The following is a 12,650-nucleotide window of genomic DNA, read 5'->3' as shown; positions in this document are numbered from 1 at the left end:
ATTCACTCAGTAAACATGTGTTTCCTTCACCAACCTCACACACAGATCCAATAAGATCAGGAAGTGGGCAGTATAGTACAATATGTGTTATTTTGTACTGTGCTGCCCAAACTAAAGATCTGCTGAAGTGTTGGAAATGATTCAGATGTTTATTTTGGACGATACAGCAGAAGATCAGACATGAAAGTGGAGATAACACAGAAGACCTGCAGCAAAGGGTCAGAGGTCAGACTGGGCCACGTGATTCAACAATGAGCCAATGATCATCAAGTAGTGACTAAAGCAGAGCCCTGACGTTCTGACATTTATCACACAGTTAGAACAAATGTCTGCTGATGACTTCATCTCATGAAATGACTGATAGATGTCAATTCATTGATCAGCTGAGCTGCTGATCGTGCACAGAAACATTCAGCTTGTTTCAATCAGTAAATAACTCCCACTACTCCCAGTTTGAACTGTTCCCACTCAAAATGCTGTCAGAACAATGATCATTGTAGAACTTCACAAACATCACGTGTTGTTTTCCACATGGAAGATCAGCAAACATACAGAAACTTCCTGTTGCCACACACGGCCTCTAAAATCTCTTCCACGCTTTCTGTCTGAAGTCCACTCTCTGTGTCGGATCCACAGGAAACAACAAGATCTTATTAACATGGTTTTCAATGTGTCTCCTTCCAAAAAGTCCAACCAATGAACAAATGTGTATATTTGTGGAGGCCGAACAAAAGCATGACACATTTGTCTGTTTCTATAAACTGGAGTCAAACACAAATATGAAGAGTTTCATTGACAGACTCCAAAATGCCCCCGCAGTGAATCACAGGGAAATCCTACAGTGTGCAGAGAATCTTAATGGCTCCAACATCAACACATCCACAATGTTGGATCCAGTTCTACCTCACAGAGTTACTAAGACACACCCTCTGCCAGCATTACAACAGCTCCACCTGCTTCACCTGCCTCCTCAGCCTCTGTACACCTGAAGAGAAAAGAAAGGCTCCAAAAGCTCAAATCTACAAAGGATTCATGGAGTTTCATCCAACAAGAACATGTTTGCCTTCCACAGTGTGCTGTTAGACACCACTGTACCTCTGCCATTTCAAAAAGAGCAGCTTGGGAACATTTTGGCTCCAAACACTTTGTGTTTAACTTCCTAATCTTTGTTTTCTTTGTGAACAACATCTGGAGCTTTTTGACTCATAGAAACATCATTTTGTTCTTTAGATGACAGCAGATTGGGACTGAATAATCAATCACTATCAAACCAATAAAGATGCTGATTTTACAGGAACTTTGTTGGAGAAGCTGGAAAGACATGAAACTGGTCCCAAACCAGTTGATAGTGCTGATTATTCCAAATAAAGCTGTTTTCCATTTGAGATGACTTTCTGTCCTGATATATAATAAAGATGTTGTTGTTTATGAGCCCCTGTATTAAAAGTAGATCCAGTTTAAAGTCAGCTTGAGTTTGATGTCTTTATGTCAAAGCTGCTCATGATGTTGAGCTGCTGATGGAATAAAAACAGGTAAAAATCTGCCTCAATATAAAAGCATGTAGTCCAGACTTAAATGGAGCCTATTGTTAGCTGAGGTCCACACACAGTGTTTGACAGTGTAAACTGTGTGAAAGGGCTGCTGGTGGAGCTCACTAGGATGAGCAGGTGACCATGTGCCACGAGGTGGAGAGCAGCTGGCCTGGCTTTGATTCTGACCACGCCCCCTTTCTCTCTCCCTCTGCTTTGCTGTCACTTATCTTCACTGCTCTGTCCAATAAAGCTGAAAAAGGCCCCAAATCAAAGAAATCTGCTGCAGCCTCTGAAATGTCTTCTGTTTCCTTCCCGACGGCTTTTTCACCGTCAGCCCATCAGACAGTCCAGCAGCATTTATGATGATGTCATGATGTTGAAGAGACTGCTATGGTGGCCTCCCATGACCCCCAGCCTCATCTACACTGAGATGCAGACATTTGAAAACAACTGAATAATAGTCCAACACAACAGTCTGTGTACAGACACACACTGAGCTTTCATAGAGTCAAAGGAGTCAATCAAACACAGCTAGTTGAGTCATTTCTTGTGTGAGTCTAAAGTGAATCTAGTATTTGAAAGTCCACTTCCTGTATTTGTTGTTGAAGACTTCTTCAGCTTCTTCTCAAGGACATCAGCTGCTTGTTTGGCAGCAGAGGCAGTTAAGAAGCTTCCTGAAAAACACTGAACAGTGAGTTCACTGTGGCATATGACAAATTCAGCTTTCTATGTGCAAATGTGTCTGTGTCAACCTTTCAAATGCTGTTGAATCCAAAACATCAGCGGCTCCTTGGCTGCTCACTTCATGCACTTCTGTCTTTGTGACAGTCCAATGACATCACAGCTGTTTCCACCCCCAGTGTCTCAGGACTGGACACCTTTAAACATGTGGAGGATCAAACAGCCGTCCAGCTAAACATACATGAAACTATCAAAGCTGACAATCATTCCAATAACATCTAATGCTACATATATATAGACACAGGACTACAAGGAAATGGCTCTCAGCATCTGGCTGTGGGAACAAATGATCCCTGTTTGTGTTCAAATTGTGTGCATGTTTTAGATGTGTGTCACATGTAGAAACACAAAAATGACACAAAGATGTGTTTGACACAACTGTGCAGCTGTAAGTTGTTTCTAATGATTCATTGAAGCTCTTCTAACATTCTGGAGACAATCAGTCCATGAATCTGTTCAACACCACAACAATTTGACTTCAATGTGAACGTTTGCCATTAAATAACCTTCTTCATCCAGCTGACAAGCATCCTTCATTCTATGATATGAACAGTTCCTCCTGTTGATGACAAACCTCTGACATGATCTGCTTGAGGAGCTTTTTCATGTGAAGCTCTCTGAGCTCAGGGCTAAGTTGCTGTGTTTCATCTTTAAGAGCTGCTGCCTCCTCGCCGTTCTTCTTCTCCTAATGACACCATTTCTGCTTCAGATCTTTCACTGGGCCTAAAACAGATGAAGAGTAGATCTACTGCTGTTCACTGTTTGTGTCAATATGGAGAAATATGAAAGACAAACACAGCACATACAGAGAAATGTAGACAGAATGTGCAGCCAGTGCAGTAAATGGTCTAAATATCAGCTCTTTAGAAAATGATCCTGATGAACATGAAACTAACATCCAATGAGAAACACAGCGTCCTTGTTTCATGTCCAATAACAATAAATGAAGAGCTAATAAAGAGCTATTCTATTGGAAAATGCTGAGATGATTATTAGACAGAACCCAGCGGCTCACCAAAAGCCTGCATTGCAAATCTATATGAAAGTAATCTATGCTCATATATGGCAAAATCCTTTAAGTGTCACTGTGTTTTTCATCTGTGCTCTTGTTGGTTGGACAAGTTTGTAAATGACAAAGAGCTCAGTGGACTTTGCATCCATCAAATCCTGTTAGATGTTTGTTTTTCCTTCACAGCTTTGTGATGAAGGCTAAAGAACAGAGATATGAACTATTGCCAATATGAATCCTGATGCATGACGTGGGCACAGACCCACCAAAGCAACACTCAGCTCACCTCATTCCAGGCGCTTGTCTGCTGGAGACCATGAGCCTTGTTAGTCACACATTAGCACCGTGGTAGGAAACAGCCTCCATCATTTCATTAGATCTGAATTTGGACTGTTTCCCTCTGGATGAGAACCAAGTCTGTCAAATCTATTGATCCAACACAAACTATCAAACACATTGGCTCACAGTCAGATTGGCTTTGTATGGATGGTGTAACAGGGGCTGGGAAAGGATGCTGAAAGCTGAATATAATACAGAACAATAACAGGACATATAATCATGTAGAAACATGATCTTCAACAGGCACACTTCTATTATTCATGATCACAAAGAACTTGTGCAGCCCTGATATCAGCCCTAATATATGAGTGTGTTTGCCCAAAGATTGAAACAGCATCAACATGACAGCTGTAAGAAATCTTCTCTCAGCCTTGTTTGGCAGAAGATCCCTGCAACAAAGATTGTAGCTGAAAGATGACGTGTGTAAAGTTTGTCTTTGGGAGGGTTGAGGCTGTTTTTAGACCTTTGATAGTTTCAATCCAGTTCTGAAAGACACAAATAAAAACAACATCATTAAGATCAGATCATGGAGCTGTTTCCTGCCTTGTTTCTAGCTTCACATTACAAGACTTTACTACAATAAAGATGCTAACATGTATCTGTAGGAACAACATCACTGAATCTAGAACAGCTGGAGCCAAACCAGTGGCTCTGCTGGGATCACTGGTGAGCCAACACTTCCTTGTTGATGCAGATTTCAGGGCTTCCTGTTGCTCCTCCGTTATAACTGTTCTCTCTTCAACACATGATGACACAAAGGAATCAGCAGTGACGAAGATGATGCTGAAGCACACATTTCACACATATAACAGAGCAGTGCAGTTACACACACCTCTGCTTGACATTAGGCCTCAAACAAAGACACAAAACACTAACTTGACTCTAAATAGAAGAAACTGGCAGCTTTTTCTGTTCTGTGCTTATTTATATTTGACACACATGCTTCTCTTTGTGCAAACACACATCGCACTATAAGGTAACCTAGCACACAATGATTGGACAGCACAGTGATGATGCTGGGAGATCCTATACGAAGCAACACAGAAACACTGAGAACTTTAAACATTGATTATATTGAGATAAGCAGCCGACCCAGTCTAGATAAAGGCGAGCAGCTGGGACCGCTGCTGCACCAAAAACAGGTTTCAGTGTTTCCATGTGTGTGGTTGTGATGTCTTTACTTATACTGGTCAATAGACTTTAGTCAACACATGATTGAAAGGTGTTACACATGAAATAAAAACAGTGTTTCATCTTTATTCCTGTGAAGCAGCTGCATTATAACCAATCTGCTCCTTTGTGGCCTTTAAAACAGCTTAAATAACTGTTGTTATATTTGTTTCTGCTCCTCTTGGACAGACGACTCTTGAAAAGACATTTTTGAATTTCAATGTGACTTTAACTGGATAAATATGGGATATATAAACGTCTGCAACAAACTGATTCCAGCTTCTAGCTCATGATAGGAATGTTTTTGTGGCTCAAGATGACCTGATATCTTTCATGATGGAGACATTTGACACATGTTTCACATATTATAGACCAACAAGTTATTCATAGCAGTTTAAATACGGGGAGTCACTTTTGGGCCCAGCAGATAAAACAGAGCCAATATTTCCTTCTTTATTTAAGTGACGTGTGTCACAGATGTGACCTAGTAAAGTGTAGCTGAACATTAGTAACGTTATTAACACTCTCAGCTCGTCCTTGTTCCAGACCTGAAGATCCTCTTCTTTCATTCAGCAGCAGCTTCAGGTCTCTGATGGTCCAGGCTTGTTGTTGGGAAACAGCCCTGCTGGGATGATGGTGTCCTCACAGAAACAGTCAGTGATGCTGTTGATCTCCATCACAGAGCACGTCCCAGTCTGCAGTCTCAGTCCTGCAGGGCCTCGCTGGCTTCCTGACTCCACCCAGTCAACAACAGGAAGTGTTTGCAGGAACAAACTGAGGCTGTGGTCAAACAGGAGTTTTTATCTCCTGGCTCTGACTCTCACTGCGGCCCCGCTGCTGTGTCAACATGTGTTTGTACTAAACAATGATGGAAAGTGTTATAAATGACTTGTTGGCCTCTGATCTGTCACAAACAGCTGAAACGTGTCTCTCATGAGTCACATGAAGGTTTCTGACAGAAAGGACAAAAAGTAGCTGCAGTCAGTTTGTGTCATTTTTATATTTATTCATCTGGGAGAAAAATCTGAGGGACATTAAAATGTGTTTTTCAACAGAGACAAGAACATAAATATAACGTCACAGGTAAATGAACATATTTCAAGTAAACAGCTGGACTGATCAGGTCCAAACACAGAGTGATCAACAAACAGCTGTCATATCTTTATATAGAAGCTCTTTATAAATCCTGTTCACTGCAGTCTGTTTCCTAATAATGTCAAACTGTTAGAAACACAGAAACATGGTCTTTGTTCACATAAACCTGTCTGGGATCCTTTGTTGTTCTTTTGATGCAGAGTTACATTATAAATATAAAGAGTTATTTCAGAGTCTCATCAGTTTTCCTGCATGTCTTTATTGAACACATCAGCAGGGCTGAAGCTCTCATGTTAAACACACACTGATCTATGGACACGTTCATGTGTTTCTAACAGAACCAGGCTGTTATCAGCTGCACTAACATGATGTCACACACACTGAATGTAACAGTGACATCATCACACAATCAGCTGTGATTGTTTCACTGTCATCAAACTAGTCAACAGGAAGTAGAATCAATAGAAACAATCATTTACTGACAGCATGTCTGATGGAAATAAGTGCAGATTATGTCTGAAGTCTAACTGCACACAGTAACTGTGTTACAATAAGGACTTAACAGCGCCCTCTGCTGGAGTGTTTCAGTACTGCGTTAACTAGAATACACCACCTCCTCCTCCTCCTCACACCACCTGCTACAGCTCTACTCTTCTATGACTACAGTCATCCACAGCACTGATGTGAGGTCACATGGTTCATATGTAAGGAGCACAGAGACATGCTAGCAGCTGACCTCAGGTCAGTTTAATGACTGTGAGCAGCAGCTGTGTTCTTGTCACTGTGACAGGGAGACACTCTCAGACACAGCGCTCATGTCAGCTTGTTCTCATGCAGGAGGATCAGGAGCTCCATGTTTGTCTTCATGTTTGAATCATGATGTGTTTGTGCCATCAGAGTCTGTCATGAGTACTCAGGGTTTCACAGCAGCTCTTCTGAATGCTGACGAGGACTCCAACCTCATGTTTCACCTCTCTGAGCTTCTGATGTCTGTGAACACTCGTGTTTCTTCTCTGGGCTCATCTGGACAAAAACACCTTTCTGTGTTTGGCTCCAGCCTCATTGTGACTGACAGGAAGTGTGTTATCCATGAGCTTCTTTGTTTCCTGCTGTGTTTCCTGTCTGTGGACAAACACGAGTGTTTCAGCTGAGGACTTGGTTCCTTCCACCTGTCCATACAGGACATCACGCTGTCTTTTCTCTTTAAATGCAGCTGCAGGTCCTTCCACGTGCTGTATTTGTGCAGTTTGTAGTGTGTCCTGGGAAACGTAGCACACATGGTGTTCTTCTGCTGTTTCCTCCTTTCACTGAGTGTGAAACACTGACGCTGTGCTGTTGTTCACAGAGCTGATTCTAGCTGCAGCTGGACTCTGTCATCTAACTGAATGTGTTGGTGCTGATCACGGGGCTCTGAGGGGGGAGCAGCAGGAGGACTCTGGATGCTGACGTCAGTGTATCTGTGGAAGCTCACACAGCGTCTCTGTCATTCAATATTGTGCTATATATTGTATCAATGCAAAGATGAACAGACTGTGTGTTCACTGGTCTCTGTGCTGCTGACTGCTGCAGCTCTGATGTCATCATCACTCCCTCCTCCACCCTCAGCAGTCCCAGCATGCTGCTGTGGTGCACCCCACCCTCACTCTACACCTGAGCCATAGACCACACCCTCCACCTCAATATACACCACAGTTTTCTCTGCTATGGAAATGAGATCAGGAGGAAATCATTATTATTATTATTTAATAAATGCTCACATTAATGTGGGCTTATTTGTTTCATATTAGAAACATTAGTTGAGTGTTTTTAGTATAAAATGGTGAAAGTCCCTCTTTTTGCTCCTCCCCTCACCTGTGGATGGACGGTGCTGTTACCGTGGTGACAGCTGTGATGTGTTTCAGTCCTGCCTGGTTATCACTGCAGGAATCTTTCACATTTATTACAGGTAATAACTCTGATTTTTCTGTGTATTATGAACTAAATGTATCCTGATACACACAGAGATGGATGAGCAGAGGTCACATGATGAAAGAACAAACATGGAGTCTTTGATTTATTTAGATATTTATTGATGAATGCAAACAAACCCTGACACTGAACCATCGTCGATCTTTCACAGAACAAATCTGCCGATACCGATATGAATTCAAGTTCATACTCAAGGTAAAAAACAAACATTAGCGCTTCTCTGTTATACCTGTATGCAAAAAGTACACTGCACCCAAAATATTTCATAGTTCAGCAAAACTGATCGGTCTAATAAACTTAAACCTACACCATCCTCCCTATTCTGGTATTTTAAAGAGTAAGCAACCTAACTAATAGGGTTCTAAAACTCCCAGCAAAAAAAAAAAAAAGGGAACCACCCCCCAACCTCCACCTTGTGATGCTTAATCGCAATTAGTCGAGTGGAACCGTGCTGAGTGTTTTGTCTTTTCTTTACTCTCACACTCTTTGAGCCTGTCCACTACTCATGGCAAATACACTGGTTATAAAGGATCTTTCTCTACCTGAGCACTCAAAGAGCTTTTTACAATTTGCCTCATTCATGTCATACATGCACTTGTTTCTTTCTAATATTCACACACATTAATACTCTGATGGATGCATCAGAGAGCAACTTGGTGGGTTTATTATTTAGCCCAAAGATATTTAGCACACAGACTGAAACAGACGGGGACTGAACTACCAACCTTCTGATTAACAAATGATCTGCTCAACCACCTGAGCTACAACCACCCAGGAAGAAGGACTAAGGCAGCAGAGTGGAAGGTACATCACAGCTGCACTCTGGTTGGTTACGTTTGTTCAGAACTCTTAAAGATGTCAAAGAAGCAAGCTCTGTAAGCAATTACTTTGGTGTTCCTCCACCGCAAAAGAAGCGCATATTCTCGGAATTTAACAATAAATTCTTGGAATTTCCAGTATCTTATGTACACAAACGCACCTTCTTATCTGATGCACATCTTTTATTTTGGCAGCAAATAAGCACCTGTGGACTACTTATGTGCAGCCCTGGTTATACAGTCTGAGTATGCTGCAGAGAACTGAGAAAAACTGCAATACAGAATTAAACTCAGGGGGCAGCAGTGAGTAGGTCCTACTGTGGCTTTGAGCGGAGAGCAGGAAAGGAAGAAACATATAAGAGTGACTTACTGTATTCTTCTGTTAAAAAATTGTTAATAACTATAGAAGAATTTTAGCTGGTCGATAAGTCTTTGTAACAGAGAAAAGGTAAAAAAAAATGAGAGGATTATCTTCAGGGAAGGGAGCTGGAGATCGACAGATGGATAGGTGCTGCGGCTGCAGTGATGCGGACACTGCACCGGTCCATCGTGGTGAGAGATTATATCTCTCGGCTGGCCTGGGAACGCCTTGGTGTTCCCCCAGACAAACTAGAGGAGGTGGCTGGGGAGAGGGAGATCTGGGCTTCCTTACTTAGGCTCCTGCTCCCGTGACCTGGCCCCAGATAAGCTGAAGAAAATGGATGGGTGGATCTTCAGGGTTCATGTTCCTCCAACTGGAACAACAGGTTTCAGTGTTTACAGTCGGATCATGGAGCAGAAACAAACTGAGAGTTCATTTCAGTTTCTCTGTTTACACAACCCAGCTGAAGGACGTCAGGGTGAGGAGGACCGTCACATGATGACTGATCCAACCACTATCATACTAAGTATGACAGCAGTATTACATTTTTATAAATGTTTCCTCTCGTTCAGGTGTAAAGCTGAAGATGGAGACAAAATATCAGGAGGATAAGAGAATCAAACAGCTGAGGTCCAAAAGGCTGCAGCAGTTTCTTTGAAATCTGATAGTAGGACATCTAAAGAAGGCCTGTATCACAAATCTGGTGCTTAAATAATTTTTTCTGTGCACATGAATCCTTGAGAAATTAAACTCTGTGAACCAATTAGCTGGAAGGTTGAAAGCCTCATGACACCTCATCTGAATATCACTATCAGAAACACCAACAATAGAGACAACAATACACAAACCGCTGTGTGATTCTTTATTTCTGTACCACAGAGTTTAACTGCTCTCATTTCATATCACTGCCATGCCCCCTCTCCTTTATCACACAGACTCTCATTCTCAGCATGTTAATGTGAAACTTACATTTAAATGACCGCAGCTGTGCCAACCAACCTTCCCTGCAGCTGAGCAAACAACCTGAAATGAACCTCATGTATTGATGCTGCTCAATGACTGGATGGTTGGTTCCAGCTCTTCTCTCAGCTTTTACTGCACAGGTGAAGGTGGAAAGTGTGACTGGATCTATAGATTGGAAACAGAGAAACTGTGAATGTTTGGAGTACAAATATTTAAACTGCCAACAAAGCAAACAGTGTGGGTGTGTCAGAGCTGGTCTGGGATCAGTGTGTTCACTCTGCAGCTACAACAAGGTTTCATGTCAAAAAGTGAACTTTACTCTAAACCAGTCTGGCCACTTTGAAGGCAACATTGAATAAAAAGTACAAAGATATTTTATTACACATTCAGTAAAATCTGTACAGTGTTCTGCATCTAATTTCTTGTTTCCATAAATCATTGATTAAATCAATGTAGTTAAAGAAAGTGATTATAAATAATAGTTTAATGCAAAGGTTGATATTTAAGATCAGCTTGTAAAGAAGTGAAGTTCAGACTTTCCGGTTTTTATGTGTGAGCAGCAAAATAAAAGTCAAATCAGTAAAGATGATATTGCGTGTGTGACAAACAGGTCTGTAATGGAGATGAACATTCAACAGGACAGTCAAAAATAAGTCAGTCACATCTGAACAGAGGCACACACACCGGGACATCAAATGCAAATTTAATGTAAATGAAAGAGGAAGAAAGGAGAGAAATGTTCTGGTGTCCAGACAAATGAACTAGATTGTTCCCACTGAGCCCCTCCCACCTGTCATGCCTCCTTCCAGGAAGCAGCTCACCTGTGTGTCCGTGTTTAGTGTCCAGGTGTGGAGTGGAGCTTGTTGTTGGTGTGAAGAAACTGTAAGTTTGCTTTGTTTCCTCCTTTAACAGTTTGTCTTTAGGAACTTTACTGTTTGTTCAGCTCATGTTTGATTTCTTCACAGAACAAACTGTGTGTGTTTGTATTTCCGGTCTCTCCATTAAAGTCAGTGTGTAATGTTTCCTGGCTAACATCAGCTGTGTGCAGCTTAGTTCAGCACAAATCTGCCGCTCCATAGTTATACCGTCATACCATCATATCGTTGTCTCTACATTAACCCTTAGATGCAGAAGCGGGTCAAAAATAGCTCAGTTTCAGGTTGTTTTGTCTTAATATTTAATTAATGAAAAGTTTTGATCATTCATGTTCCAGCTATTCTTCAAAAACATGTTTTTGGTATCACACTGTTTTCGATTTTTAACTTGCCGTTTATAGATTTTACAAAATTGTAGTTTTTGTATTTCTACCGCAAATTTCAAGAATCACCCACATTTATGTCCTCTGGAATTTAATGTGAAGCTTTGCTTATTATCAGATGTGACTGTCAGGAATGTGTGTTTTATTGGGTCACAGAGATTATTTCACACAACAGAATGCATGTACTATGAACAGACTGTTCATAGTACATGCCTGTGGTCGCAAATTTTGAAGCCATCATGATAACCTTCCACCACCAACGATATGGAGATCCAACCCTTTTAGATGCAATTAAAATCAAGACACTCAAAAAGATGCTCTGTAAAAGAGTAGAATTCTTGGAACATAGTTTAATACACTGAATCATATGAACAGCAGGAAAAATACATACAGACATTTAGCAAGAGAGTTACATAGCAGAAAGCAAGCAAAGCAAAACCCCGGGGTGTACAGCCTTAAGCACAGACAGTAGAGCAACACAGACATGGATAGGAAGCAGCAGCAGGAGGAAAAGAGCTCTGGGGCTGTCCTCTGGTCCCCTAATATAGGGACCAGTATCTCCGCCCTCTGCTGCTGGGTAACTTTCCCACCCGTCCAAACACAGCTGCAGGGGTCAGGTAGCGGCCAAGGTCTTGGCCAAAGGCCAGTCAGGACCCTGACTACCCCTTGCTCTGGCTTATCACAATAGGTCATGACACGGTCAAACATCACACATTAATCCTAATTATTAAATCTTCACAATCTTATAATATATAATCTTATAACTACATAGGTTCTTAAAACACTTCAGTGTAGTTCAAAGTGTGTGTGTGTGTGTGTGTGTGTGTGTGTGTGTGTGTGTGTGTGTGTGTGTGTGTGATTATATCATATGATATTTTATCGTGATGTGTTCAGGATCTCTGTTACAATGTTACTGTTTTGGTTGTGCTGCATGAAAGATGTTGAGTGTGTATTAGGGAAGGTTAGTTACCGGAGAGTAAATTATTCAGGAGAACTCTTAGCAGCATTAACTGCCCTGTTACTGTAAAACCTTAATAAACCTGGGTGAAGCAAAATGTCTTGTGCTTAAGACTCCACATGAAAGTTATAATATATATGTTCAGTGCACATAGATATATAGTGTATATAGTTACATATTTATACATATCACACAAAAATCCACCATATGCCAAACAAGTTAATCAGGTGTGGCCTAAAGATCTTCTGGGTCTGTGACACAGATATCCACTATGCTTTATCTGGACTGGTTTCCTCAGGGACACGAACAAAAGGAAAAGTTCAGAAGAATCTGGAAAAACGTCGTCCAGCAGTTGTTCAGTAAATCCAGAAATACAAGAGTGTATGCAGTGATTACAGTCAGAAACATTTAGCTTTTCACAACTCTATAAAGTGAGAG

At 41.3% G+C, this 12,650-nt stretch overlaps 1 protein-coding gene across 1 annotated transcript in view; it reads left to right on the top strand.

The window, feature by feature from the left end:
* The first annotated feature begins 11,738 nt into the window (after window positions 1-11,738).
* Window positions 11,739-12,650, top strand: part of LOC135932109 (NACHT, LRR and PYD domains-containing protein 12-like) — a 46,386-nt gene continuing 45,474 nt past the window's right edge. Inside the window, exon 1 of the mRNA XM_065469951.1 lies at window positions 11,739-11,831. Coding sequence (XP_065326023.1) covers window positions 11,739-11,831 — 93 coding nt within the window. The remainder of the gene's footprint in view (window positions 11,832-12,650) is intronic.

Source organism: Pelmatolapia mariae, linkage group LG3_W, assembly GCF_036321145.2.
Source record: "Pelmatolapia mariae isolate MD_Pm_ZW linkage group LG3_W, Pm_UMD_F_2, whole genome shotgun sequence".
NCBI lineage: Eukaryota > Metazoa > Chordata > Actinopteri > Cichliformes > Cichlidae > Pelmatolapia > Pelmatolapia mariae.
The sequence above is the reverse complement of the archived record's forward strand: the minus strand, read 5'-3'. Positions and strand labels throughout refer to the sequence as shown.